This window comes from Moschus berezovskii, chromosome 16, assembly GCF_049115385.1.
Source record: "Moschus berezovskii isolate FMDL1 chromosome 16, NW_MosBer_1.0, whole genome shotgun sequence".
In the NCBI taxonomy this organism is placed as follows: Eukaryota; Metazoa; Chordata; class Mammalia; order Artiodactyla; family Moschidae; genus Moschus; species Moschus berezovskii.
In genome coordinates, this window is record NC_142475.1 from 53,847,311 (window position 1) to 53,874,326 (window position 27,016).

A 27,016-nucleotide genomic window follows, 5' to 3' on the forward strand; every position below is an offset into this window, starting at 1 on the left:
TGTGTAGAGTCGTCTCTTGTGTTGTTGGAAGAGGGTGTTTGCTATGACCAGTGCATTCTCTTGGCAAAACTGTGTTAGCCTTTGCCCTACTTCATTTTGTAGTCCAAGCAAAACTTGCCTATTACTCTAGGTGTATCTTGACTTCCTACTTTTGCATTCCAGTCCCCTGTGATGAAAAGGACATCTTTTTTTGGTGTTAGTTTTCAAAGATCTTGTAGGTCATCACATAACTGTTCAGCTTCAGCTTCTTCAACATTCATGACTGGGGCATAGACTTGAATTACTATGATGTTGAATGGTTTGCCTTGGAAACTAACAGAGATCATTGTGTCTGTTTTGAGAGTACATCCAAGTACTGTATTTTGGACTCTTTTGTTGACTATGAGGGCTACTCCATTTCTTCTCAGGGGTTCTTGCCCACAGTAGTAGATATAATGGTCATCTGAATTAAATTCACCCATTCCAGTCCGTTTTAGCTTGCTGATTCCTAGAATGTTGACGTTCACTCTTGCCATCTCCTGTTTGATCACTTCCAATTTGCCTTGATTTATGGACCTAACATTCCAGGCTCCTATGCAATATTGCTCTTTACAGCATTGGACTTTACTTCCATCAGCAACACATCCACAATTGGGTGTGGTTTTGCTTTGGCTCCGTCTCTTCATTCTTTCTGGAGTTATGTCTCCACTGGTCTCCCGTAGCATATTGGGCATCTACCAACCTGGGGAGGTAATCTTTCAGTGTCATATCTTTTTACCTTTTCATACTGTTCATGGGGTTCTCAAAGCAAGAATACTGAAGTGGTTTGCCATTCCCTTCTGCAGTGGACCACATTTTGTCAGAACTCTCCACCATGATCTGTCCATCTTGGGTGGCCCTACACAGCATGGCTCATAGTTTTATTGAGTTAGACAAGGCTGTGGTCCATGTGATCAGTTCAGTTAGTTTTTCATGATTGTGGTTTTCATTCTGTCTGCCCTCTGATGAAGAAGGATAAGAAGGTTATGGAAGCTCCCTGATGGGAGAGACTGACTGTGGGAAAAACTCCCATTTTAAAGCTGAGGAAACAGGATCAGACAGGTTTTGTGGCTTTGATAGCCACAGGCTTGCTTAGTGGTGGAGCTGGATTTTGGACTCGGCTCAGCACCTAAGCTAGTGGAGTTTGTTTGCTTGTGTGTTTTTAAGTAGACTCTCTCCAATCCAGAAATCAGTTGTTGGATTGATTTGTTTGTGTGTGTGTTTCCCACCATGCCTTCATGTCCACTGTGTATGGCAGCACTCAGAACATTCTAGACACCATGCTCTGACTGTTCATGCATTATCTAGCCTAGGCCATTTAACCACAAAACCTGGGAGCCATTTGCTCCATGATAGAAATGAAGAAACAGGCTCAAAGAGACAGAATCACAACAGCGAACAGCAAGCTAGTGGAGCTGTAAGACTTAGATATGTATCAAACATACATGTGAGAAAGGGAGTCATTTTAAGGTAACGAGAGGCCCCAAAACGTAAAGGTCCTCAAGCATGTCCTGCTTCCTTTCCACAGGTTCTCCACCATGAGTTACTGGCCATCCGCGAGGCGTGCATTAAGCTTGAGAAGGACTACCAGCCAGGCATCACATTCATTGTGGTCCAGAAGAGACACCACACGCGGCTCTTCTGCACTGACAAGAACGAGCGGGTGAGTGTCCCTGGGTCCCCCGCCCACCCTGCCACACCGAGGGCCGTGGGGACCAGCCGCAGGCACTGGAGCAGGGCTCTCCTCAGCTTGGGGGGCAGTTGGAACCTGTAAACCCCACAGGTTGGGATGCATCCAGGGGGGTATCTTTTATTCCATAAGGAAATGACCAAAGGTGAGGCTTCAGAGCTGGCGAGCAGCTGTGGTCCTAGACAGCGTGATGTGAAGGGTGAGGTAGAATGTGGGGAAGTGGGAGCCCTCAGGGCAGCTGGGGTGCTCCTGGAAGGGGGTCTGGGAGCTCTCCAGGAGTCCTGTCTGGAGGAGTTTCCAGGCTCCCTTATGTCACCTGGCTGCTCCAGAGTAAGAACCGTGTGCGAGCAGGAGGCTCGAGACTTAAAGACGTGACTGCTGAGAATTGTCCGCAACTAGGGGGAGAGAGGATTCCTTAGATTAAAAGACTGTTCCCATTCCTAAGAGGATAATAAAAGAGAATCCACACCGAGACCATTGTCCTAAAGCTGCATGGTGCCAAAGTAGCTGCATAAGATAAGAGACCTCCCGGAAGGGAAGGACATTTAGTCTGACTGCCCACCGGCAGGGCTGGACATTGGGGGTTAGTGTCCACACAAAGCAGTCCCCTGAGGCCACCTGGCAGTGCAGCACCAAACATGCTTCTGGCCTCAATGGAAGACATAATGCAAGTTGAGAGTCAATAGTGAGGAAAAGTGACAGTCTCCTGAGAAGACATGACTACTCTAAGCGTGGATGTACCTCATGCCATGGCCTAAAAATATGTAAAGGAAAAAAGGTGAAGCTCAACGGGCAGGATTTCAGTGAGAAATTGACAAATACACCACCAGAGAGGTCTGTTTTAACAGACCACTGTCAGAAAGTGAAACAGGTACAAATCAGTAAAGACTGAAAATGGAAAGCGTGGAGGAAACAAGCTGGGGCAGGCAGAACCCTGCCTGTGACGGCCGAGCTTATGCCCAGGGCTAAAACACGAGTTGGCCTCATCCCAGGTCACAGAGGAGGTCTCAGAAGATTGCCAGACCTCACCCTTCTACAAACCACATTTTCCGTTACACGGTTTTAAATCCGTAGTAGAAAAAAGCATAATAAAACTTCAGTTTTTCAATTTGATTGTAAGGAGCACATGCACTAAAAAGGTAATGAGAAGAATCAATTGTGAAATGATCAGAAAGCACGGAAAGGAGGACGGCGTAGCAAACCCTGTGCAGCACAGCGAACGCAGCACTCATGGACGAGGGAAGAGACGCGGCTGCTGTGTGAGAAACACATCAGCAAGTCTGAAGCCACAGGGAGGATGTCAGCCCCAGGGGTCGAGGGACAGCTGAGGAGCTGGTGTGTGCAGCCCCCCTGCCACCTCAGCCTGCAGACATCTCTTGCCAGGAGTCAGGGGGATCAAAGTCAGCTTTTCCCTGCACCCCACTTTCTCTCTCGAAATAGAAAATAGTGAACTATAAAATGAATTGCCCATAGCACAGATTAACACAAGTGAAGCATACTTCTCTGAAGATATATAAACCTATCAGGACTGAACAAAAGAGAGAACACTCTTGATGATATTGGGAGCAGAAGGTGATAATGGCTAGCTGCAGAGGGGGGTGTGTGTTGTTTGAATCATACTGCATAACAGCTTCGTGACAAAAAAAAAAAAAAAACAGCTTTGTGACAGCACATTGGAAAATAGAATCAGATACAAATACTTGGTTGTAGAATGACTTCAGTTACCAGAATCAGCTGAGGAGGACAGTCCCAGTTGTCGTCCCAAAGGCGTTGGGCCCAGAGAGTTTTACGGGCAAGCTATACCAAGGTGTCACGAGTAGACCATCTTAATGTGTGGCACCGACTAGGAAAAAGAGAGAAACTACTTAGCTTATTTGATGAAGTTAGTCCAGAGGTTTTTATAGGCAAATTTTAATAAACCTTCAGAGAATAATCTTGTACAAAGAATTTCAGAGGACAGAAAAAGTCTGGGGGACTCACATTATGAGGTTAGCCTGATAAAATCACAAAACGTTGTCCAGGATGTGGGTGCTGTGGTGAGGAGCACAGGGTCTGGAGCCAGAAACTCTGGCCCCAGTCCATCCCTGCAGCTTCCTGCTGCTTGACCACAAGCTGTCAGCCCCTCTGCCCTGGGCTGCCTTGGGAGTGTGCTGGGAGGTAGCTGAGCTGACACACAGCCCTCAGTGCAAGGTCCGGGCATCATCAGGCCGAGGGTTCTCCTGCCCTTTGGAGAGGAATGGAGACGGATAGCCAACTGGGAGGATGGTTCGACAGTTCAGAGATCTACCCTGGAGAAACCCACATGCTTGTATTCAGGGGGACATGAATAATAATATTCTGGCAGTGTTGTTTATAATAGTAAAAAATCTGCCTGCTAACAGGAGAAGAGTTTGTGGTGTGTTTATATATTGGCATTTACTTAGCAGTGAAAAGTAATTAAAAAAAAAAAAGTGATAAACATTATCTACCAAAGGACCGTTTCTCAAAATTGTGATGTGGAACAAACACAGCAAGTAGCAAAATACATAGGATACATGTATACAGTTTTTAAATGTGCAAAGTAACACAGTATAATGGTAATGGAGGCTTAAATATGTAACAAAAAATGAGAGTCTGTGTGGGAGTAATGAAGTCTAGATTTGAGACTGCAACATGGAAGGGGGTGCAAAGGTAGGCACTCTTCTCAGATATTTCCTTTCTTTTTCACGTGTCTCTGAGGCATCATGCACACATTCAGCAAGCACTTGCAGAAGGTACATAGGGGTTGTATGGGAGATTTTCTCTTTTGTATGTGTATTTGAAATTGCACAGTTTAACAAAAAAAAAAATTGAGTGACTTTGTGATTGATCGAGACTTTGCCATTCCAGGAGCTGGGTGTTGGGTAGATTTTCAATGCTCAAGTGTAAACTGAGTGTGGTTTGGTAGGATTTGTAGTCCCACCCATGCCCAGCTCCTGGGCTGGTCTCTTGTGGAGCGGCTTGCCTGCCCCAGTGGACTGGGGAAGCCCTGGGCATCTGTCCGGGTTTTCTAGCTCTTCTGCCTTGAGTATTGTGGGGGGTGGGGGGCGGTTGGGGGGCGGGAATGGCTGTCAGGTGTCCATCGTCTGGTCTTAGATTTGTATGTTGATGACAGTTTCCATCTTGGCCTCAGCAGTCAAAAAAAAAAAAAAAGACCCTTCAAGTGGTCCACACAAATGCTTCAGTGAAGATCCTCAGGGGTCTTTATGAGACGGCAAAAAATAACTCTGGCCCAAACAGAACAGGAACTAGTTTAATTACAGTTGTTAGTATGTGTTTAATTTTAATGCTATAGTCCTGAGCAAATGCATAGGCCAACTTAAGGTCTTAAGAATAGACGGCAGTGTGGCCAAGTCTTGTTTGCTTGCTTGCATCACTTTGCCTTCCCCAGCCGCATCTAATGGGCTCTTGTGTTGCTCAAGGTTGGGAAAAGCGGAAACATTCCAGCAGGCACAACCGTGGACACGAAAATCACCCACCCAACCGAGTTTGACTTCTACCTGTGTAGTCATGCTGGCATCCAGGTGAGGACAGAGGGTGGACAGTCTCGGTGTCTCTGAGCATTCAGCAAATGCTTGCAGAGCACAGGCTGTGTGCCAGGCACTCAGGTGGGCACTGGGGACGTGGTGGTCAGCAGTGGGCCTGGGGCTCCGACAGTCCTGCAGGGAGGCCAGCGGGTGACCGCTGGACAGTGGGGGCTCAGCACTATCTGGTGCTGTCGGGGAGGCGGGGGAGATGAGGTCCAGCGGCGAGGGCAAAGGCCTGGCAGGCTGGCGGGGACCAGGAGCATCCCTGTGTGCTAGGGCTCAGCGAGCACTTGGGGGTCAAGGGGGTCACTGAGGGGCAGGGTCAGCCTCACATGCCCACCTCACGGGTGAGCGGGCAGGGTCATGTGGCATGCCTTGTCCCTCCCGGTTAAGATACCCGCAGCCTGCCAGGAGCCATCCTGGGGGAGCGGTACCCCTTGCAGCCGTGGCCACTGTCAGCACTACGCCGCCCCAATGCAAAGCTGTGCCCTGCGGGAGGGGGGCTCCTGGTGGAAGGGCTGAAGTCCTCTCCTGAGGGATCTGATCTAAACTCAGAGGATCACTGTGGACTCCATACTTCAGACCTTCCGTGGGAACCACACACAGCCGAGGCCCTGAAACAGGGCGTGGCTGGCTGGCCGTGGGCATGTCCAGCCTGCAGCCTGTGGGCACAGCCGAGGGCTGAGTGGGTTGTACATCTTTAAAGCATTGTTGAAAAGGAGGAAGAGGAGCATGGCTTAGAGAATGCGGAGGCTCCATGGTGTTGCCTGTGGCAGCTTCCATGTCCTGCGGGCGCCTCTCCTATACCGGCCACCTAGCATCCATCACTGTCTCTTTCCTGGCTTCCCACCTCCGGCCCTCCAAGGCCTCTGGTTCTGTTGCTGGACCAGCCTGTCCCCTTGCTTTCCTGCGCAGGCCCTCTCTACCGAGGGAATCTTGCCTTTGAGACAAGTGCTGTGACAGGAAGAGCCTCTGGGGCCCAGCCCCGCTGTGTCCTCAGCAGACCCTCTGACACTAATGCCCCGCTACCCGTGGGCCCCGTGACCACCCAGGGTTAAATCCCCAAAGTGGGCGCAGACCGTGGCTGCTCAGAGGACTGGAGGGCCTGCCACCCACAGCTCTGGGAGCCTGAGCATAGACCTACGGTGGAGGCAGCAGCACCCAAGCGGGGGTGTTAGGAAGGACCAGCCGGCTGGCTTGGATCATGTGGCAGCCGGAGAAAGCCCTTCCCCCAGCTGACTGGCCATAGGTGCCCTGCCAGGCAGGGCAGCGGCCCTCGGGCACCCCCACTTTGAGGGGGAGTGAGGGGGGCAGGTGACCAGCCCACCTCCTTCAGTTTCAAAGGTTTCCACGCTGCACACACTGCACAAAATAAATGTATGTTCAAACTCCTATTTAAAAGGCGTTAATATATAGCTTATTGGAGATTTCTTCTTGTCTTTGTAAGTAAGACATCGTAGAGAACCTAACTTGAACAGATATTGTCCTCAGAACAGCCACTTCTGTGTTGTTGTCCTTCCTGTGATTTCCTGTGCGCAAGTGAACGTGTGTGTGGTCTGTATTTTACCATTAGGCGGTCGTTTGATGATACATTGTAAGTAATACATCTTCCCGTCACTGCACGTCCTCCGTGAAGCTTCCGCTGCAGGCGGAAGCATGGCTTCTCAGCACACCTGGCACAGGTGAGTTCTGGACCCCCCTCGTTCGTGTCTGCCTCTCTCATCCTCTGACCTGCTTTCAGGGAACAAGCAGGCCCTCCCACTACCACGTGCTTTGGGATGACAATCGCTTCTCTTCCGACGAGCTGCAGATCCTCACCTACCAGCTCTGCCACACCTACGTGCGCTGCACACGCTCCGTGTCCATCCCGGCGCCAGCGTACTACGCTCACCTGGTGGCCTTCCGGGCCAGGTACCACCTGGTGGACAAAGAACATGATAGGTGAGTGGCACGCCTCTCCTAGCCAGGGTCATTTCCACAACAGGCTTTGGCAGCTGCTTTTCCAGAGTGGGACACAGTGGGGTCCCCAGTGGCTGGAGACGATTGTGACGCAGACACCCAAAAGCCAGCACCTCCGCCTCCACTCGCTAGCTGTGTGGCCGCTTGCTAGAGGGCTGGAATGCGGTCCCCACTCAGCTGTCAGTGTGCTGCCTCGTGATGCATTAAAGGCTGCGCTCTCTCTCTGTCCCCCATCCCCGCAGTGCTGAAGGAAGCCATACCTCCGGGCAGAGTAACGGACGAGACCATCAGGCGTTGGCAAAGGCTGTGCAGGTCCACCAGGACACGCTGCGCACCATGTACTTTGCTTGACATGTTTCAGTGTTTACGATTGTGTACCGAGTGGGATTCACATGAGACCAGCTACACTCAGACCAACAAATGCCCAGCCCTTCCGTGACAGCCAGCATCAAACATGACACGTCATTCATTTGAGTAGATTCTCCATTTTCCAGAATGCCTTCCGTCCCAGATTTCAAACTTGGATTTTGAACTGCAGACCTGTATGAGACCCCCATTGTCGTAGGAAATATGGTTTGCCAAAATCTTATAAGCTGCTTATTGAAATAGAGTCCCGTGTTTCCTAAAAATCTCCTAAAACCAGTCTATGAACTCAGGGCTTTAAAACATTTTTAATTTATTTGGTCATTCAATTTACTTGTTTTTAACACATGATTCTCTATGAAATTGATGGGCTCAAACTAGCTGTGAACGTTGTGAAAGTGAAAGCAACACAAAACACGTTGTGGTTTTAAAGCCTTGAACATTCTGACGTTGTCACTAAAGTTTATTTCAGAGTGATGCCGGCGTCCTCCTGACCTGGCTCCCACCAGCTGTCCAGGACCCAAGGGCAGGGGCCAGGTGAGACGCCCAGGGTCTCTCGTTCTGCCACCGGCCGCCTTCCACTCAGCTATAAGGAGGGCACGGTGGCAGAAGATGGGCCGTGTGTGTTTATAACATTTACAGGTCCAGAGAGATTGGCAGACAAGTGCCATTTTATTAAAAAGTTATTTAAAAAAAGAAAAAAGACAATATGCTGACAGTCTAATCATAAGATTTGTCCTATAGGACTGTGACATTTATTTTCCAAAGTTTCTAAAGAATACGGGTCTGTGGTGATAAATACAGTACAATCCTTTTTCACTGTTATGTCTTTAATGTAAGAGAAAAAATATATATATCTGGTTTGCAGTATTAATGTGGTAGATAGATGCTGTTTTTCATTTTATTGACTATGGGGTGCTTCTTGTGATCTGTTCAGCATATCAAGAGTGTTCTGGAGCCTGGGCCACCCTGTGGTTCTCAGTGCTGAAGGGCAGGAGTCTGTGGTCGACTCTGTGTGCCCGCGGCCCGCCCCCGCGTGTTGAGTGCATGGCTGGGACCCTCCGGGGGCCTGGGTGTGCTCCCAGCAGTCACTCCCCCTTCCCCGCCCCCTCACCCTCGTGTGTCACTCAGCCGATTAAGCACAAATGGAATGTATGTGTCCTTCCACTCCCGGGAACGAGTCCGCGTAGCAGCGTGCACATCTCTGCATGTGGTTTGTTAGCCAGGCGTCATAGGATCTATGCACTGAAAGCAGAGAAAGCTGTCGGTGGTGGCCCTCTGCTGGACGCGAGGTTGGCGGTCTGTGAAGGAGCGCTGCCCGCGACTGTTGGCTGGTGACGGAGTGGTGGGAGAGGCAGTCCCTTCTGCTAGGATTTGCATCCTGGCCCCAGGCGTGGGCTCGCCAGTCGAGAAACTGTTGCACTACGAATGGTACTGTGGACAGCTCGACGAGCTCCGTTGTGCTCAGTGGGCTTTCTGTCCTCGTAGGCAGTCGTTACAGAAATCAAATCCACGATCAATACAGAGAGTCCAGGAAGGAGACGAGCCTTCCCCCAGTGCTGTGTCATGTCTGTGGTTTTCCTCGGGCCCTGCCGATGGCCCTGCCCGTCCAGGCCCGACCCTGACCTCTGGCGCTGGGGTGTCTCCTGCTGGGGTGAGCGCATGCCTCCGTCTGTGCGGGGACTCTGAGGGGCCAGGAGGGGCGGGCACATGCTGTGGGGGATGCGTGGCCTGGGTTTGGGGGCAGCGACAAAGGGATGACTATTATTTGTGTCAGTGTACTCAGAGAAGTGTGTGTGCTTGCACACGCGCGTGCACATGTGGTGTCTTATTAATGGCATTAGTCTCTTCTTGCTGTATCTTTTTCTTTTTTCCTTTTTATACGACAGAAGCCTCTGCTCAAAGAAATGTTGCAATTCCCTGTCATTTTATTATCAAGTGGCACTTTCTCCTATTCCGAGGGACACCAGTAAAGTACAGTCTTGGCTTAAATTACTGGGAGCACTCAAGCGAAGGAGGGAATCTTTTCACTAAAATACTTTTAAAGTCTTCAATGAGGTTAGTTTTCAGCCATGTCAGTATCATGTAGAACTGTGTGTCTCCAGGGTATGTTTTTACCACTTGCAACAGGATCTCTGGGGGTCGGGGCAGTGATGGTAAAAAAAACTCAGTCTCCCGCACTTGCTGCCAAGTCAGAGCCTCCAGGGCCGGGGCTGGGCATTAGAGTTTGTCACCATCAGCTGGGGGCTTGGGCTGCCTGGAGTCTGAGAACCTCTGATCTAGAACCTTCTGGAGCGGAAGCTCCCCCAGGCACCCCTTCTGGCAGTGCAGGAAGATGTCTTCTGAGCTGATGTGCTGGGGAAGACTACAGGCTGGCAGAAAATGAGACCTAAATTCTTTAATTTAAAAAAAAAATCATTTTGAAGAAAAGTTTTCTTTCTAGAGGGCCCAAGTACTTTGAGAAGGTTACTTTTTACAGCCCTTGGCTTGTTTCATAAAACTTTTACTACTTAAGAGCATTCATAAACCAGCCGTCTCCATCTGGGGCAGCTACATACGTTTGTGCATGTCTGATGGTTCAGAATTCAAATGGCTGTAGTTACAATATCTCAGGTAAAGAACTTTTTTCCCAAATTCCTACCAATCCCCCCATTATTAGGATAAGTCCTGAGACAGCGTGAAACCTCAGAGTACAGTAGAGTGAGTCCAAGTCCTGCTCACGTGAAAGCCAAGAGGGGCCTCTGCCTGTCTGAGCAGGTCGTGCCCACTCCACCCAGAGTGACCTCAAGGCTGGCCCGAGAGGGGCTCCGGGCCCCTCTGGACTCCGCCCATGTTTGAAGTGTTTCCTGAGGTCTGTGCAGGTTGCAGAGGTGTCTGCTCGCTGGCTTTGCCCCACCCCACTGTTAAGGAAGCTGTGCCTTGCTTTAAGCAGACTGAATGTGAAAATTGTGATGTAGAAATCTGGATTAATTTCAAAGGAAAACTGGGATTTTTCTCTTTAGAAGAGGTGTTTCAATTAGCTTCTTATCCTGGTACTCTTCCTAATGTATTTGGTAACATTCACCCAAAGGAAAGTTAACGTAGTCCCCTCCCTTCACCACTTCCTAGTCTGTTGGACGGCTCTCGCCCTGATTGCTAAGTGATGACAGAAAGCCAGGGAGTGGTGTGTTGGTCGCCGTGAGGAGCGCCCTCTGGCCCTGCTGAGATGCCATCCTGCTGCTGGTGTGCTTGCTTTGATAAGCTCATGTCCCCAGTTCAGATGCGTTTTTTAACACTGGGCACACCTGCGCCTTTAGAAAGGGATTGTTTGGGTTTTGGTTTTCTGTTTGAGGAAGTCTTCACAGATACACTTGATACTACATTTTAGGGTCTGCCTCTTCTTTGCTAGATTGTGTTGCTTTTCGGTAGCACCCTCACACTCCATCACGGGTGCTTGCACCCTGGGCCCACGAGAGATCCCTGGCCTTTGTGGGCTTCCCCAGGAGGGCCTGGTCGGAGGTGGAGTGATCTCTGTGTGCCGTGTGAAGTTGGCCACAATCAGTGCTGTGACTGATGTTTACCCCAGCTTGTGCTCCTTAAAAGAGACAGTTCAAGTTCAGTTACTACAGCAGGGTTGTGGGGGGTGGGTATTGATGTATATTGTATGTTACTGTTATTGTTAAATGCAAATGTTGCTATTTATTATTTTTTTCCCTTTCTGCTCTGGTTTGATTTGCCTGATAATGGATATTCCCTTGCATGTGGTACCTGGTGAATATGATAGAAATTATTTCCCCTAACTTTTATAAATTACCTGATGTTTACCTTCGAGTTTGCTGGATGATTTATTTTTGAAAGCCACAAATGTAATTTTTCTGGATGAATTGTTTTTCTTATATATGCAGCGGTGTAATTTTGCATTGATCTGCAGGATGATTTAAATTTTATTTTTACAAGGCAGTTTTTCAGGCAGATTATATATTTGATACAATACGTTAAGGGTAGGCCAGCCAAGCGTCCTGCAGCGGGGAGACCAGACTGCCTTGAGGAGACCTCTGGAGGCCAGGGCGGCTTCTCTCTGCCGCTCGGCACCAGGCAAGTGCTCGGCTTGCTTCATGGAGCCGTCCCTCAGGATCTGACGGAATCCTTGAGTGGGACTTTGATCTGTTGGACAGTTCAAAGGATTTTTTCATGGGCATTTTCCTACACCTAAGGCAGTTCCATTAGGAGGAGCTTTAGAAGCTGACATAATCCAGACAGTGGACAATCCCAGTGGCCCGGACAAGCCATAGAATTTCCCTGTGACCTCTTTCTAACTCATCTCTCACGCTCATGAGAAAAGGAATGTACAAATAAATAGAAACTTCCTCAGTGTTCATACACCTCATTTTCAGAATGCAGATACCTTATTTATATTTAAAGCCCTCCCCCAAAGCAACCTAGAATATTCTCTCCAGCTGCCGTGCCAGCAGTTGCGGCTGCAGTGACGTTTCTCAGCATAGACACAGTGCACGTGTGACTGTGTAATAGGGCTGTCCGCGTTACACACACATGCTGACTTTTTGTAAGGAAAATTTTCAACTCAAATAATTGCACTGATTTTTTGACAGCTTCCTTTTTATTATGTCCAACTTTGCATCTGCTGTACTTGTTTGAAATGATTGTAAATAGATTTAGGATAGCAGAAATGGTGTGAAACAACGCGTTGCTTTTAGTGACTCCGCCATGTTTTTCAGTATTATGTGTTAGAGCTGTATGGGCTGCCCGCGGCCCTTCCCCCTCTGCAGCCGTGTCTTTGTGTGCGTGTGTGTGTGTGTGTGCGCGCACGCGCGCGTGTATTGACCATTCATGAAGGACAAATTAGCCTCTTTGCCGTCTTTTTCTGGAAGGAAGTTTGTGGTCTATTGGAAGGAGAGAGTGCTCCCTCCTCGCGGTCTGAAGATTTAATTCTAAGAGGATTAGTTGTAAATCCCTTGAATACTTCTGGTCTGTTTAATTCCTTGTTATTTGCCATGACTCCCTAAAGCATTTGCTTCTACCTCCGTCCAGCATTTGACAGCTTGGAGAGGAAGTGTCTGAACGGCCAATGTTACTAGCGAGTCAGGGTCCCCCTTGCTTCTCTTTGGTCAGCCATCATTGGAAAGCCATGAGGTCGCTGTTGTGTCAGAACTGTCATTTATGGCTTCATCCGTAGATGCCAGGCAGACCTGAACCCCAGTGCTGTCTGTTTCTCTGGGCCTCGTGCGTTGGCCAGATGAGAAGTGTGGGCTCCAGCCCAGCATGTGATCCCACTTGTGGGCAGGCTCCCCAGTAGCAGACACACAAAGGAGCTTTCACACCCACACCAGCCAGTCACCTGAGTGTGTGTTCCCGTCACGCTGACGCCGTCTCAGCGCCCTCACTTAACGCTTTTTTTTGGATGTTTTGCTATTTTGTTGTCTAAAGTGAATGTATTGGCTTAGCCATATCACTACAGAAGGTGGTTTCTCATAAGTACCTTTTAGTTTAAAAATAAATAAACGCAGATAAAGGCTACCTCTGAATTCTCAATAGATTCATGTTTGCTTTTAAGCGTAGCTGTCCACACTGAAAATAGCCAAAACGTTGCCTGAATAAACAGAATCGTGAACATCTCTCTGTTCAGTTCTGGCTTGAACATTGCGTGCCATACTGTGACTCACGGGCAGTCCCCTCCCCTACCCAGCTGTCCAGGTGGACCAGAGACTCCTCAGGGCTGCCCGGCTCCGACGTGCTGGGACTCTCAGTGGCCGGCAGGAAGGAAGCGCGAGGGCCCTTCTGCACCGCCCTCAGGTGCAGGGCCTTGGGCGGCAGGACCTGGAAGGGACCTGCTGTCCTGGCATTTCCCTGTCCTATCTGATAAGGAAGCACTTTTTCTTTCCTCCTTTACTTACGAATGGGTTGAAAGTGGCTCCTTCTCTCTTCTCCCTTTTTGTACACTCTGTAAAATCACAAAGGTGCTTAAACACCAACTCTTGTGCAAATAGTTCTTTTACAGTAGCCGCATGGTTTCAAAATGCAGTGCAGGTGTCACTGACCTCTGACTTGGGAACCCAGAGTGCTGTCACTCCATACTTTAAAACGAGCCAAGTTTCAAAAGCAAAATGTTCTGTCAAATCCAAGGCCCTTTGCTTGAGAGGAGCACAGGGGCCAGGGCAGCAGCATCCTGAACAGGCGGTGGTTCCCACTGCCGGCGCCCAGGACTGGATGCCCCCTGCGGGGTGGCTGGCCTGGGAGAGCTTGGCATCCCGTGTGATTTACCACTTTGCCGTCAGAAATGTGCTGTGCCCACACGCTGCTGTGGGACTGTCGGGCTCACCCTCTGCTCCTTCACATCTTTTTTTTAGGTTCCTCATGTTCTCATCTTCAGAAGGTGAGCATTTGCTCTGAAGTCTGGAGGGACAGGCGTCTGGGTGGGAGGGGGTGAACTCTGAGCTCTCTGGACGCACCTCAACCTTGACTTTGGCCCAGAGAGGTTCCAGGGGCACCATTAGGAGGAAGCCCTTGCCTTTAACGCCACATGCTGTGCTATAATTCCCAGAGCGCCAAGTGCCCTTTGCAGTCTTAAGAATGTGCAGTTCTGCAGTCGCACTGTCCTGTAGACACAGACCACCCCAAGGGGCGTGGGCGTGGGCAGTGCCTGCGGGGATGCCTGCCACATCCACTGACAGCTTCAGCCCAGGGGTTGCTGGGCTCTTCAGTGACTCTGTTTGCAGCCAGAATCGCAGGCAGGGTTTTCCGGTGGCCCCTTGGTGTCCCAGTGTGGGCCTCCTCCCTCCTCACCACCTTTGCGCTCACGAAAGGTCACTAAAGATGAGGGAGCTGAAGAAGATGATTGGTGCTTTTGTTAACACGTTTCTATCTTACTGGTTGATGTGAGAAATGCAGTGTGTTAGACCTTAGATGGCCCTGGTGGTGTGACTGAGGGTTGAGTCCGCATCTTCAGACAGTCAGAGGCGGCTAGTTACAACTTGCTTGGAACTAGTTACAACTCCCTTGGATGTGAGTAGTTCAGAGTTAAAGCTGAAACACCAAATATTGACTCCCCCACCCCATGTGTCTCTGCAAACCTTGTGTTCAGGCCAGCCTCACTCAGTACTTCTGGAATCTTCAAGGTCCTCAGACCTGGGGGTCGATCCCAGGATCGACTTGACAGAACTGGGTGCATGTGGGGGAGCGCTGGGCTCCTCTGGGCTCTGGAGATGCTGGCAACAACCCTAGGTGTGGGCGAGGGCAGCCCCTCTGACCCAGGAGGCAGATGGTGCCCAGGCCTCCCTGGCCTCTGGTGGTGCCAAGTGGAGCACGTTCTGGAGACCCCATTTCAGCCTCTGTGCCTTTCACATCCAGTCCTCGGGGTCCTTTCGGAATCCCATCAGGGCTGCGTTGTTGGAAGGAAGCTGCTTCTGCTCCTTGGCTCCCATGGACGGTCTCCTGCGGGAACCGCTGGGTTCTGGCTGAGGGTTCCTCACAGGCCTGGAGCACATCTGTCCACAGGACCTCTCTCAGTCAGGTGCTGACCGTGACTACCAGCCAACCTGGGGGCTTTGTTCTCACAGTCACTCATCAAGAATGTTGAGTGTAATAGAACGAGATTGTTGTCAGGAAGTAGTTGGAGCTGGCATTGTGTCTGTGTGAGATGCGTGTGAAGACTCCGAGGTCGGGTGCGGTCTCAGGTGCGGGACTGCTTTGTGGTGGTTTGTAACATGCGGGGAGTGTCACCAGGAGCCGTGCACGTGGGACTTGGGCTCTGCCACCTTGAAGATGTAGGTTTTAGCTCTGACTTTTCCAAGCCAGATATTGAGTTGAGATTTCTTGGCTGATGGTCCAGTTAAAAGCCACCCTTCTGTCAGTGGGTGGTTTTAAGTGGGGGAAATGACCCAATGTTATTTAAAGTTAAAAAGCCTTCTTGGTGGCCACTCTTGGTCCTTCCCTCTCCCCTCATCCTCCCTCCTGAAAGGCAGAGGTGCCAGCCGGCAGAGGGGCTGGACAGCAGTGACTTTGGGTTCCTCTTCAGAGCCGGATACACATGTGACTAGAATCCTCGGAAGTCTGCAGTTTAGCACTAAACTGAACGTCGCCTCCTGAGTTTGATCGTGGATTTTAAATGTAGTTGTTCAAGGTATCAACTCATGTTTTGTAATTATAGAGACAAGTGAGTTTTTACTTTTTAAAGATTTTTAAGGAAATAATTATGAGTTTCTGTGCAGCAAAGTGGCTAATTACTCATTAAACAAGAATGTAGTGTCTAAATCCAGATTTTTTCTTACCTCTGGTACACTTTAGATTGCTTACCTAATATGTATTGAGGGGTTTTTAACCCTGAGTTTTATCAACTTTTCTAGTTTTATTTTATTTTTATAAAATAATTGAAAAAACCAAAAATGAATTCAAAAGTTCCATAGGTAGATCTTTCCCCTTAATTCCCCCCCTGCAAAAAAAAAATTTAGAAAGACATTTTGAATCAAAATGTATAATGACCATGTAAAGTTTACTGTTTTCTAAGAAGCTGAGCAGCTAAAGGGCCTCATTTCAGGTGGTGCCGTGCGTGCTGTCTGCGGACGCGCTTACCTGAGCGGTGGGTCTACGGGGCAGTGTCTTGTGCTTGCAGTATAGAGACCGTGCAGTGCTGTTGTGTCAATGGACAGTCCTGTATAAACTAGTGTTTATATCATTGGCCTCTGTATCACTTTTCATTCGCTACATGAATTGTAACATTAAATATGAAATTATAGTACCTGCTAAACACGATTCTGAGGCTTCCTGTCCTTGTCTTTTAGTTTAATACCATTCTGTGTGTTTTGAGGATGTTCCATGCTTGCATGATGCTAGGTGGTAATGCCACTTTAAATTAAGCCTTAATTGGATATTAAATTTGTAAGTTTCAGAGTATGCAAAAATATTAGGCAGAATGAGTTTAAACTGTTCAGATCAAGATGCTATATCTTAATTCAGCAAGTCTTTTCTCCGGAGTTACAAAGGGAAACTTTCACTGATACAGCGCTCGCGCACTCTCTGGTCTGCTGCTGCCGTTGCTTGATGAAAATGGACCATTGTGCATTTCTGTGGCAGTCGGTCAAAGACCTGTTCTGAAAGTCTTGAGACTTTGTCAGGGTTATTTTTAAATGTTTGATTTTTTTTTTTCCCTCCAGTTTGAGATGTTTTTATGGCTGATGGAGAGTATGATTTGGGTATAAATCTTTGCAGACCTGCTCATGTTCTAAGCTTTCTTCAGGTAGTGCCACCTGTCATTGCTTCTGCTCACGATTAAATGGGGTTTTGTTTTTGTAAAAGCATCTTAAATTTAGACATAAAATGGAGGGGACCCAGCTTTCTTTACAATGTGGATCTACCTCAGTTAAACAGTTGGGTGCTATTTACTAAGCCTGTCAAACTAAATTGGAAAAAGTAACAAAACAGTGAAATATATAACTCCACACAAAGCTTGAAAACATAATTTCCGTTTATTTAATAATATTTTTATTTATTTTGTGCCTTTTGTGTTTAATCCTAATACATTGAAGAAATCAGTATGAAATTAAATATGTTATATTGTACATGGGGAGAAAAAGCCCAATTGGCCATGGAATCTGAGAGATCACCCCAGCTAACTACTAACACATATTGGAATCCCAACTGCCCTCTTGTGAAAAGAAAAAATTATGCCCAAGAGCAAATGTGACATTTTACAAGCAAATTTCAAACTCTTCTATGCATATATTTGTAGTTATCACTTCATTTTCTGTGCCAATGAAGGGGCGGCCAAAACAGCTCACACACACTCTTGTCCCTGCTTCTTTCATCACACGTGCCCCAGCACCCCCGCCCCAGGCATATTTTATAAGTTCATTTCATAAGCAACGGATGGACTGTTGTCGATTTAGTCTCTCCCGACCTCCTGGTGGGGGTGCTGATAGCCATTGACAGAGGAAGGGAGAGCCCTTGGCTGAGGGGGAGGGGAGCAGGGGTGCTGGGCAGCACCCCAGGATTTCTGTGAGTTAGGAAAGCTTTCTGGCGGGTGAGAAAATAAGATAGGAGATCGATGACTTTCCATGCTTTTATATTTGGCAGTTTACAAGTGTAGACTTTTCCTACTATGGCAATCTTTTTTAATTCTTTGGAGGTAACACAATATTTTGGAGTCTTAATAATTTGATTTTATACCAATAAGAAATAAAAATTAGGGATCTTTCCTGTAGTATATAGTTTTACTATTTTAAAGAGATCTCTGAATTTTACAAGAGAACCAACATTCCTTAGTGGCAAAACTCTGAAGGTTGATTTGGGAGGCTTTTTGCTGCAGGATCTCAAAAAAAATTGGGATGATTCTAGTTAAATGTTTTTTAATTTTTAAACTTCCATCAGGTCAATATGTAAGCTATATTTTATAAAGAGTAAATCATCCTTTAGTATGCTGCATGTAAAGATCAGCGTTGTTGCACTTTTTCAATAATAATAAATGCCCTGCAATTGGCTCATCAGTAAGCATTTTGTTTTTTACCTAACAAGAGTACTTTGGGGCAGGTGATTAAATTTATATAGGTACCTCAAGAAAAAGAACCTGAATATGCTGCATTTTGTTTCTTTAGCTTGTATATGTAGCATTTTGTTCTGCTCTTATTTTTTTTGTTTAGATATATGCTTTTTGGACCCCAATAGGCTGTTGAAGAGATCTTAAAGTTACTCTTGTAGGGTTACAGTATCTTTTTTAAAAAAAACTTAACTGCAATATCTGGTTCAAAGGTTGCCCACCAGGAGATTAATACTTTACCCAAATATACCTGAGAAAAAGGATGCCATGTTTATAAGCAGACAATAATGTTTCCAGTCCTTTCTGTTCATGCTGCTTTCCTAATTCTTTTCTCCATATCACCAAGAGGTTGGATGACTCACTTCTAAGGTCAGACTGAAACATCATGGCATCGTAATGTTTTCAACACAGACCTCACAAACTTGCCATTGAGTAAAGTAGCATGATCCTAAAGGTATTGCTGGCACTAGGCAGCCGCGTCCATCTGGGCTCTGAAGAGCCAGTCTTGACACTTCTCTGTTCCCAGCACTCACCCTAAACTGAACAGACGGGGAGTGGTCTTAATTGACAAAGATTAAACTAGTGAAGAAAGCTAAAGGCTGAGACACTGAGCATCTGTTGTGGTGTTTAAGCTTAGCTGGGTCCTTTCGAGTTTGTTTTACAGCTTACTAGGTTAAGTAGTTTGCACTATTTTTGCAATAAATCCATGGAAAACCTAACAGTTATTTGTTTTGTTTCTTATTGTGTGTATATAAACTAATACTAAAAAGTTTGGCATAGTGTTTTTTTCACCTCCTTACATAACCTTTAACATGCACAGAATGCTGTAAATCTGATAAAATATGATGTGAATGATATTTTATAAAATTATTTTGTATGGTGTCAATTTTGTTTTGCCTCATAGTATGTCAGCAAAAAATAAAAATAAAATTCCTTGTATTTACAGTTGCCTCTCCCAAAGACCTTCTGTTACTCATGTGTTTATTTGGGGGTTTCCATCCACACAGGTTAAGATTCCAGGCTTCTGAGGTAGAAGCACGCCTTAGGTGACAGAAGTCTAGGGCCTTATTTTATATGTTGGGCCCCTTGAGAATTGGGAGTCTGGGGATAAAAACCTTAGGGCTGAATTGGATGGAACAGATATGAGGTGGGTGTTCCTACTCTAGCAGCCATGAGAAAGGGTGAAGTAAAAAGTCATTCAGCTAAACCCCAGTCAAGTGCGAACCCCTGAGCTTCATGTTGTAAGGGATACAGCTGACTGTATCTGGGGTCTGAGCCTGGTGGGTCACTGACCCTCTGCTTGGTGGCCTCCCTCTGGGCTATCTGACTTCTGTCTGTACTGGAAAGAATATGTCGTGTTGAGAAATAAGGAAGGTGGGATTAAGAAAACAGGAAAGTAGCTGAGAATCCCTAGAATAGGCATTGAGCTAAAGCAGACCAAAGTTTTTGTATTAAAGCTATTTTTTTATTTTTAGGAACAATTTAAAAAATAATAATATACGTTCACTATAGAAAATGTAAAAATTCAGATAAACATAAACATTTTATATTAACAGTAATCACAACACAAAATCACAATCACACAAAACCTGTACCAAATATTTATAGGGCTTTATTTCTAACAAAACAGGAAATAAAAAGTTTTTCAGATTTTTAAAAAGGAAAAAAAAACGGGGGAGGGGGCAAAGAACAGGAAGCAACCCAAACTGCAAAGTGGATATGTGGAACGGGTAAACAAATGGTACATCCATACAAAGGAATCCTGCTGCTGAGTCGCTTCAATCGTGTCCGACTCTGCAACCCCATAGATGACAGCCCACCAGGCTCCGACGTCCCTGGGATTCTCCAGGCAAGAACAATGCAGTGGGTTGCCATTTCCTTCTCCAATGCATGAAAGTGAAAAGTGAAAGTGAAGTTGCTCAGTCGTGTCCGACTCTTAGCGACCCCATGGACTGCAGCCTACCAGGCTCCTCCATCCATGGGATTTTCCAGGCAAGAGTACTGGAGTGGGGTGCCACTGCCTTTTCCACAAAGGAATCCTACTCATCGGTAAAAAGGAACGGACCGCTGATAGCTGCAAGTGCACTAGGCTAAAAATAAAAAGTCAGATTCAAAGCCTACACACTATATGATTCCATTTATATGACACGCTGGAAAGATGAGTGGGCAAACCATGGTCTGCGGGTCCAATGTGGCCTGCTCTATTTTTGTCTGGCTACAAACTAATAATATTGACTTTTACATTCTTTTTGTTTTGACTTTTACATTCTTAAATGGTTGTAAAGAAGTCAAAAGATTCATGACCCGTGAAAATCATACAAAATTTAAATTTCAGTGTCCATAAAGAAAAGTTTTCTCTAAGTACAGACATGCTAATTCCTTTATGTGTTGTCTGTGACTGCTTTTGAACTAGTAATAGAGTTGTCTAGTAGTGAGAGATTCTGTAGCCCACAAAACTGAAAAGTATTTCCCTATGGCCCTTTCCAGAAAAAGTCTGTGACTTCCACTGCCAGGGTGTAGGAGAGGAGCACTGTGCCTCAGTGGTGGCGGTTACATGCCTGCTTCTGTGAGAGCTCAGGACTGCACGCTGGGGCTTCCCTGGGGGCTCAGTGCTAAAGAATTCACCTGCCAATGCAGGGGACACAGGTCTGACCCCTGGTCCAGGAGGAGGCTGTGCTAGATCCCGGGAGCCACAACTACTGAAGCCTGAACAGCCCAGAGCCCATGCTCTGCAATAGAAGAAAAGCCACTGCAATGACAAGTCCACACACCGCAGCTAGAAGAGTAGCCCCCGGTTCAACACAACTAGAGAAAAGCCTGTGCAGCAATGAAGACCCAGCACAGCCAAAAATAAATAAAATTATTAAAAAAAAAAAACCCTGTACATTAAAAAAGTGGATTTTAAAATATTTTAATAAAATTTAAAAACAAAAGGGACAGAAAACAGGAGTGACTGCCTGGGGATAAGGGAAAGAACTAACCTTGGGATACAGAGGAACATCTGGGGTGACGGAATCGTTCTGTATATGTTGGCTGCTGACACAACCAACAGAATGGACATTAAAGGATGATTTTACTGGATGAAAATTCAAACTCAATTTTAACACTGAAAAGGCAAGCGCTAAAATATATCCTATGTGAATAGAAATAGGGCTTACGGCTTTCTCTTGTGGATAGTAAAAACAATTACTATGAAGGAATAGTAAAAATGATGGAGATCTTCAATAATACAAAATGCTTTGTAATTTTTTAAGAAAGACATGCTTAGGCAGAAGTAATATTTCTTACTGTATTTCATTTAATAATGTGATATGACATTTTTCTCCAGGAATAGAAGTATTATAAAGTGCTTGTTTTTGGACTTCAGTGGTTAAGGCTACACACTTCCCTGCAGAAGGCTCAGGTTTGATCCCTGATTGGGCAACTAAGATCCCACATGTTGGCCAGCCAACGCAGGAGACCCAGGTTCGATCATTTATCAGGAAGATTCCACAAGGCTTGGGGCAACTAACCCTGTAAGCCATAGCTACTGAGCCCATGCATCTAGAGCCCTGCTCTGCAAATAGAAGTCACCACAATGAGAAGCCACAGACCGCAACTAGGAGTAGGCCCCTCTGGCCACAACCAGAGAAATCCTAAGCACAGCAGCAAAGACTCAGGGCAGCCAAAACTAAATTAAGTAAAAAAAAAAGAATAGTGGGGTCTAAAACTAGTTCCATAAAACGTTTTACTATAGAAATATATACAGCTTTTAAATCAGAACTACAATGAGGTATCTTCTCAAGGATCAGAAAAAGTCTGCAAACAATAAATGCTGGAGAGGGTGTGAAGTAAAGGGAACCCTCTTACACTGTTGGTGGGAATGAACACTTACATAGCCTCTATGCAGAATAGTATGGAGATTCCTTGAAAAACTAGGAATAAAACTACCATATGACCCAGCAATCCCACTATTGGGCATGTATGCTGAGGGAACCATGACGGACACATACACCCCAATGCTCACTATAGCACTACTTACAATAGGCAGGACACAAGCAGCCTAGGTGTCCACCGACAGATGAATGGACAGAGAAGCTGTGGTCCATATGCACAGTGGAGTATCACAGCCATAAAGAGGGATACATCTGAGTCAGTTTTAATGAGGTGGACAAACCTAGAGCCTATTATACCGAGTGAAGTAAGTCAGAAAGAGAAAGATAAATATTGTACATTAACACATATAAAAGGAATCTAGAAAGATGGTACTGAGGGACCTACCTCAGGGCAGCCACGGAAGCAGACACATCGCCATGTGAGACAGCAGCCAGTGGGGACGTGCTGTGTGGCGCAGGGAGCCCAGGGCTGGTGCTCTGGGACAGCCTAGAGGGGTGGGGTGGGGAGGGCGGTGGAGGGAGGCTGAAGAGGGAGGGAACATATGTATACCTGATTCATCTTGATGTATGGCACAAACCATCACAATACTGTAAAGTAATTATTCTCCAATTTAAAATGTAAAAAAAAATACAGCTTTTAATAAAAAAGAAAAATTTATTTTACAGTTTAAAAAGATGCAGTATTTGGACGAATACAAAGCCAGATTGTCTTGAAATACAAAAATCCTGCCTACAGACTATATATTTAGCTAAAACAGGCTCTAGCTGTTCACATGGACTAATTTCAAAATATACGTATGTGAATCTACACAACTGGTATTTTACAAGTTCTTGAAAATCTATCTTCAAACGAGAAAGGGAACAGAGCCCCTCTGCCTCTGGAGCTCAGCGCTGCAGATGGGCTGTGCCTTCCGGCACGCAGCCTGTTCGCAGTCCCCTCCCACTTCAGCAGCAGTGTGGGCTTGGGGAAGAGAGGCTGCTGTCTGGGTTCCTTTCCTGTTGGCTATTTATGGCAGAGGGGCATTATGCTCGGTCTCAACCAGGGAAGAACATAATGTACGTGAAGTCTCTGAAGGGTGGACAGACTAACACTTGCTTCACAGCCAAGGTGCTAATCCAGGAGGGTCCTCACCAGGCTGATCTTTGGGGTTAGGATTCCACTTCGTCGTCCTCACTCTCATCGTTGTTATTCTCCTCCTCCTCCTCTTCTCTCTTCTCTTTAAGCATTTTCAGATATTTACTAGCTAAAATCTTCTTTGGTAATATATCTTAAAAACATAAAGCTAACATCAGCAATGCAAATTTCAAAACGTGCTAGTCCCTGCTACGACCTCTAAAACAGGTTCCAAGACGAGACAAATTTCAGACTACACACTTCTGGGGTAAAATAGCAAGAAACTAGCACTGCCTCCTGACTAATGGTAAATACCTGTTTCTGTTTCACTGACTGCAAACTATGCTCTTCTCTGTGCTGGTAACTACTGGAAGCAACCCTGTCCAACCCACCTGACACAGCGCTGGCCCCGAGGATCACCTTAAGCTCTTTTTAGCTGTGGTGCACACAGCTTGTTCCACGACAACAATGATGAGTTTCTGTTTCCCTATCCAAGTAAGGAGGAGTCGGAGGGGTGGGCCTGCCCGGCTTGCCCAGATACCCTTTGCAGGTTGCCAGCTTAATTCGTGCTCTAGGTAAATCGCATTACAAACATACTCAAATAGACAAAACTAAACCTCTGGTCCTGTGCCAGGTAAACTGTGGCACCTGGAGAAAGCACCAAAATGTCTATTTCAGTGAAAGCAGAAAATGAGCAGAGGAAAAGCTGTAATTACTATTTTTTAACCAGAATGTTTCAAAAGCAAAGTACCTGCAAGAAACTGAAAAGTTTCTGACTCCTCTGCAGTATTTGATAAGTCACTATAGGTGAGTGCTTTCTTTTCTTTTCCACTGCCATGTCTGTAGGAATAGGTGGCAAGATATTGAACAAAGAGTTCCTAAAACAAAATGAAAAAGTAAAATGAAAGGTGTGTTTTGAAAACCTACTACAGACCTCACTTTTTAATTACATTAAGTTTAAATGATTGCAGACTATCTTGGTTCATCAAAGTATAGGAGAAATAAGAGGAGAAATATGAGGTCAGGAAGAGAGTAAGGCTGAATTAAAGTTGGCAGGAAAACAGGAATTTCCTAAAAGTTTATTTTAGATTTCTAACTTACAAAAAATATATAAATATAACAATAAATCATAACTGTTTAATGCCCAACCTCTACAGTTAAACAGGGGCAAGAAACCATCCAAAAAGTCTCTGCGCTCAGGAACACACATTGTGTATTCAATGTACACTGTGTAGGGTGGTCCCCCTACAACCCTAAGTCAACAACCTGAAGGTAAAAAATGATCAATTTCCTGTTCCATCCAGATACCTTCCCTAAGTCAACCACCTGAAATGAGCCTCTATTTTAAATCCATCTAATTGAGTTAGTAAGAGATTAAAGAAGTAACTGCAAAACTCAACTCCTTAATATCTACAGAGTGAAATGGTACAAATATCCCAAAACTACTCAATTTCCTACTTCCTTTAGCTCCAGCTTTGACCAACATACCCTTGGGACACTGTCTACCCAAGTAACAGGGCTGGAAAATGGATTCCAAGGAAAGTTAAAGACTGTGCAGCAGAAACCTGGCCAAGGGTTAAGAACAGGAATGTTCTGGCCTACCTAGACCAAATCAAAAGAATTATTTGGGCCTAAAGTGGGACTGTGAAGAAAGCTGATCGCCAAAGAATTGATGCTTTTGAACTGTGGTGCTGGAGAAGACTCTTGAGAGTCCCTTGGACTGCAAGGAGATCCAACCAGTCCATTCTAAAGGAGATCGATCCTGGGTGTTCATTGGAAGGACTAATGCTAAAGCTGAAACTGCAATACTTTGGCCACCTCATGCGACGAGTTGACTCACTGGAAAAGACTGATGCTGGGAAAGGTTGGGGGCGGGAGAAGGGGACAACAGAGAATGAGATGGCTGGATGGCATCACCGACTCGATGGACATGAGTTTGAGTGAACTCTGGAAGTTGGTGATGGACAGGGAGGCCTGGCCTGCTGTGGTTCATGGGGTCGTGGAGAGTCGGACACGACTGAGCGACTAAACTGAACTGAAGAGGGGGCTAAAACTTCATTTCTGGCCCAGGGTCCCTATAGTCAGAGCTATGGTTTTTCCACTAGTCATGTATGGACGTGAGAGTTGGACCATAAAGAAAGCTGAGCATCGAAGAATTGATCCTTTTGAACTGTGGTGTTGGAAAAGAGAGTCCCTTGTACAGCAAGGAGATCTAACCAGTCGATCCTAAAGGAAATCGACCCTGAACATTCACTGTAAGGACTGATGCTAAAAATGAAGCTCCAATACTTCGGTCACCTGAGACGAAGAGCCGACTCTTATTACAAAAGACCCTGATACTGGGAAAGACTGAAGGCAGGAGAAGGGGACGACAGAGGACGAGACGGCTGGATGGCATCACCGACTCAACGAAACTACGGGGGATAGTGAAGGCTGAGGTTCCGCAGTCCACGCGGTCGCCAAGAGTCGTACACGACTCATGGACTGTACAACAACTGGCCCAGGAGACTCGGGACAGCCGTGGGCAAGCGGCCAGGCCCGGCCGCACCTCCTGAGGAAGCCGCGGGCCCTCTCCCTGAGCCGTTTAAGGAGCTGGGGCCCAAAGCCATGAAAAAGACCGGAAGCGACAAAAGGAGGGGCTGTGGGGCCCCTGGTACAGTGACGCTGGAGGAGGGGGCACCAAGAGTCGCCTACGCGCCGCAGCCCAGACCTCCCCCGCGCGAGGGACGGCGGGAACGGGGTGGGCGTGGCGACAAGGGCGCGAAGGACGGCGGGAGAGGAAAGAGCGGGCGGCCAGTCGCGCGAAGGAGGGCGGGAGCGGAAAGAGCGGGCGGCTGGGTGCGCGAAGGAGGGCGGGAGCGGCACCGGGGGGCGGGGCGAAGGGCGCGCGCAGGAGCTGGGGCGCGCGCGACACGCGAGGGGCGTGAGGCGGCCCTCAAAAGAGAAGGGGCGGCAGCGCAGGGGCCCGAAGTGGACACGGCAGCGCGCAGGGCCCGGCAGGCGGGGCGGGGCGCGACGGTTTCGGGCAGCTCCCAGCGCAGTTCCCCCGCTCCTCAACTCCTCCCCGCGCAGCCCGCCTCACCGTGGCCTTGGCGGTGAGCACCAGCGCCTCCTGGTTGATGCTGGACACCTCGGGGGAGCTCTTCATGATGACCCGGATGCGGGACAGGGGCAGCGACACCAACCGCTGCTCCCCGCACTTATCTTTGCCCATGACCACGTCCGCCATCTCTGCGTCCCGCCCCCGCGACGGCGGCGGCAGCCCTTACCAGCCGCAAGGTGGCCGGCCTACACGATCGGTGTAGGGGAGCAACGTCCCACTGCCCCGTGGGAGTTGTAGTGTTGGGTGGCGCGGCGGCGGGGGCGGACTACAAATCCCGTGATGCCGCGCTCCCCGCCGCTGCTGTGCGCGCTGAGCGGAAATGCGACCTGAGGCTCCGGCGGGGCGAGGGCGGCCGTGGGATGCTGAGAGATTCCATGAAAGAAAACAGCGTGAGAAGCGAGAAACCGGGGCAAAAAGGGAGAAGGCTGGGCAGTGAGGAGAGAAAACTGCTCTACTGATTAGAAAGCGCTCTTCCGGGAAAAGGAGCCGCAAGGCAAAGGCCCTGAGGGCGGACCATTCTAAGAAGCGCAAAATGACCGCTCTGTGGGTAGCTGTGCTAGGTGAAGTCCGAGAGATAGCCAGGGACTAGGTCCTGTTGGATATTACTCTAAGGAAAATGGGAAGTGGTTGAAAGATATCAGAGGGATGTTGGGATGTGTCTTAAGTTTCAGAAAGATGCCTCTTGACTGCTGAACGTGAATAAACCAGAGAGTAGTCGCAAGGATAGAGAGATTGTAAAGGTGGAGGCAAAAAGATTGTAGAGTTGAAGGTGATTGCAAATGAGGAGTTGGATGCTAGTGTGACTGAAGGTGTCTTGTGAGTTA

At 47.4% G+C, this 27,016-nt stretch overlaps 2 protein-coding genes across 3 annotated transcripts in view; one reads left to right on the plus strand and one right to left on the minus strand.

Moving 5' to 3' along the window:
- The window catches only part of AGO2 (argonaute RISC catalytic component 2), a 96,433-nt gene extending 75,229 nt beyond the window's left edge, over nt 1-21,204 (plus strand). The window contains exons 16-19 of one of the 2 annotated variants that reach the window (XM_055432659.2): nt 1,547-1,681; nt 5,149-5,250; nt 6,995-7,194; nt 7,455-21,204. In XM_055432659.2, the coding sequence (XP_055288634.1) occupies nt 1,547-1,681; nt 5,149-5,250; nt 6,995-7,194; nt 7,455-7,563 (546 nt within the window). In that variant the 3' untranslated portion in view covers nt 7,564-21,204. The other variant, XM_088844843.1, reaches the window with a different exon arrangement.
- CHRAC1 (chromatin accessibility complex subunit 1) lies at nt 20,922-26,419 on the minus strand. Its single transcript, XM_055432662.2, has 3 exons — nt 26,172-26,419; nt 23,841-23,967; nt 20,922-23,243 (listed from the first exon to the last, which is right to left on the minus strand). The coding sequence occupies exons 1-3, from the start codon at nt 26,316-26,318 to the stop codon at nt 23,125-23,127; spliced, it is 393 nt and encodes a 130-aa protein (XP_055288637.1). The 5' UTR covers nt 26,319-26,419; the 3' UTR covers nt 20,922-23,124.
- Nucleotides 26,420-27,016: the final 597 nt, after the last annotated feature.

Excerpts from the sequence above, each read along its gene's own strand:
- CHRAC1 (XM_055432662.2), bottom strand. The coding sequence starts at position 26,318 with ATGGCGGACGTGGTCATGGGCAAAGATAAGTGCGGGGAGCAGCGGTTG. Across the intron at positions 23,968-26,171 it reads TGCTCACCGCCAAGGCCACG|GAACTCTTTGTTCAATATCT; the intron begins GTGAGGCGGGCT and ends ATTTTGTTTTAG. Across the intron at positions 23,244-23,840 it reads AACTTTTCAGTTTCTTGCAG|ATATATTACCAAAGAAGATT; the intron begins GTACTTTGCTTT and ends TATGTTTTTAAG.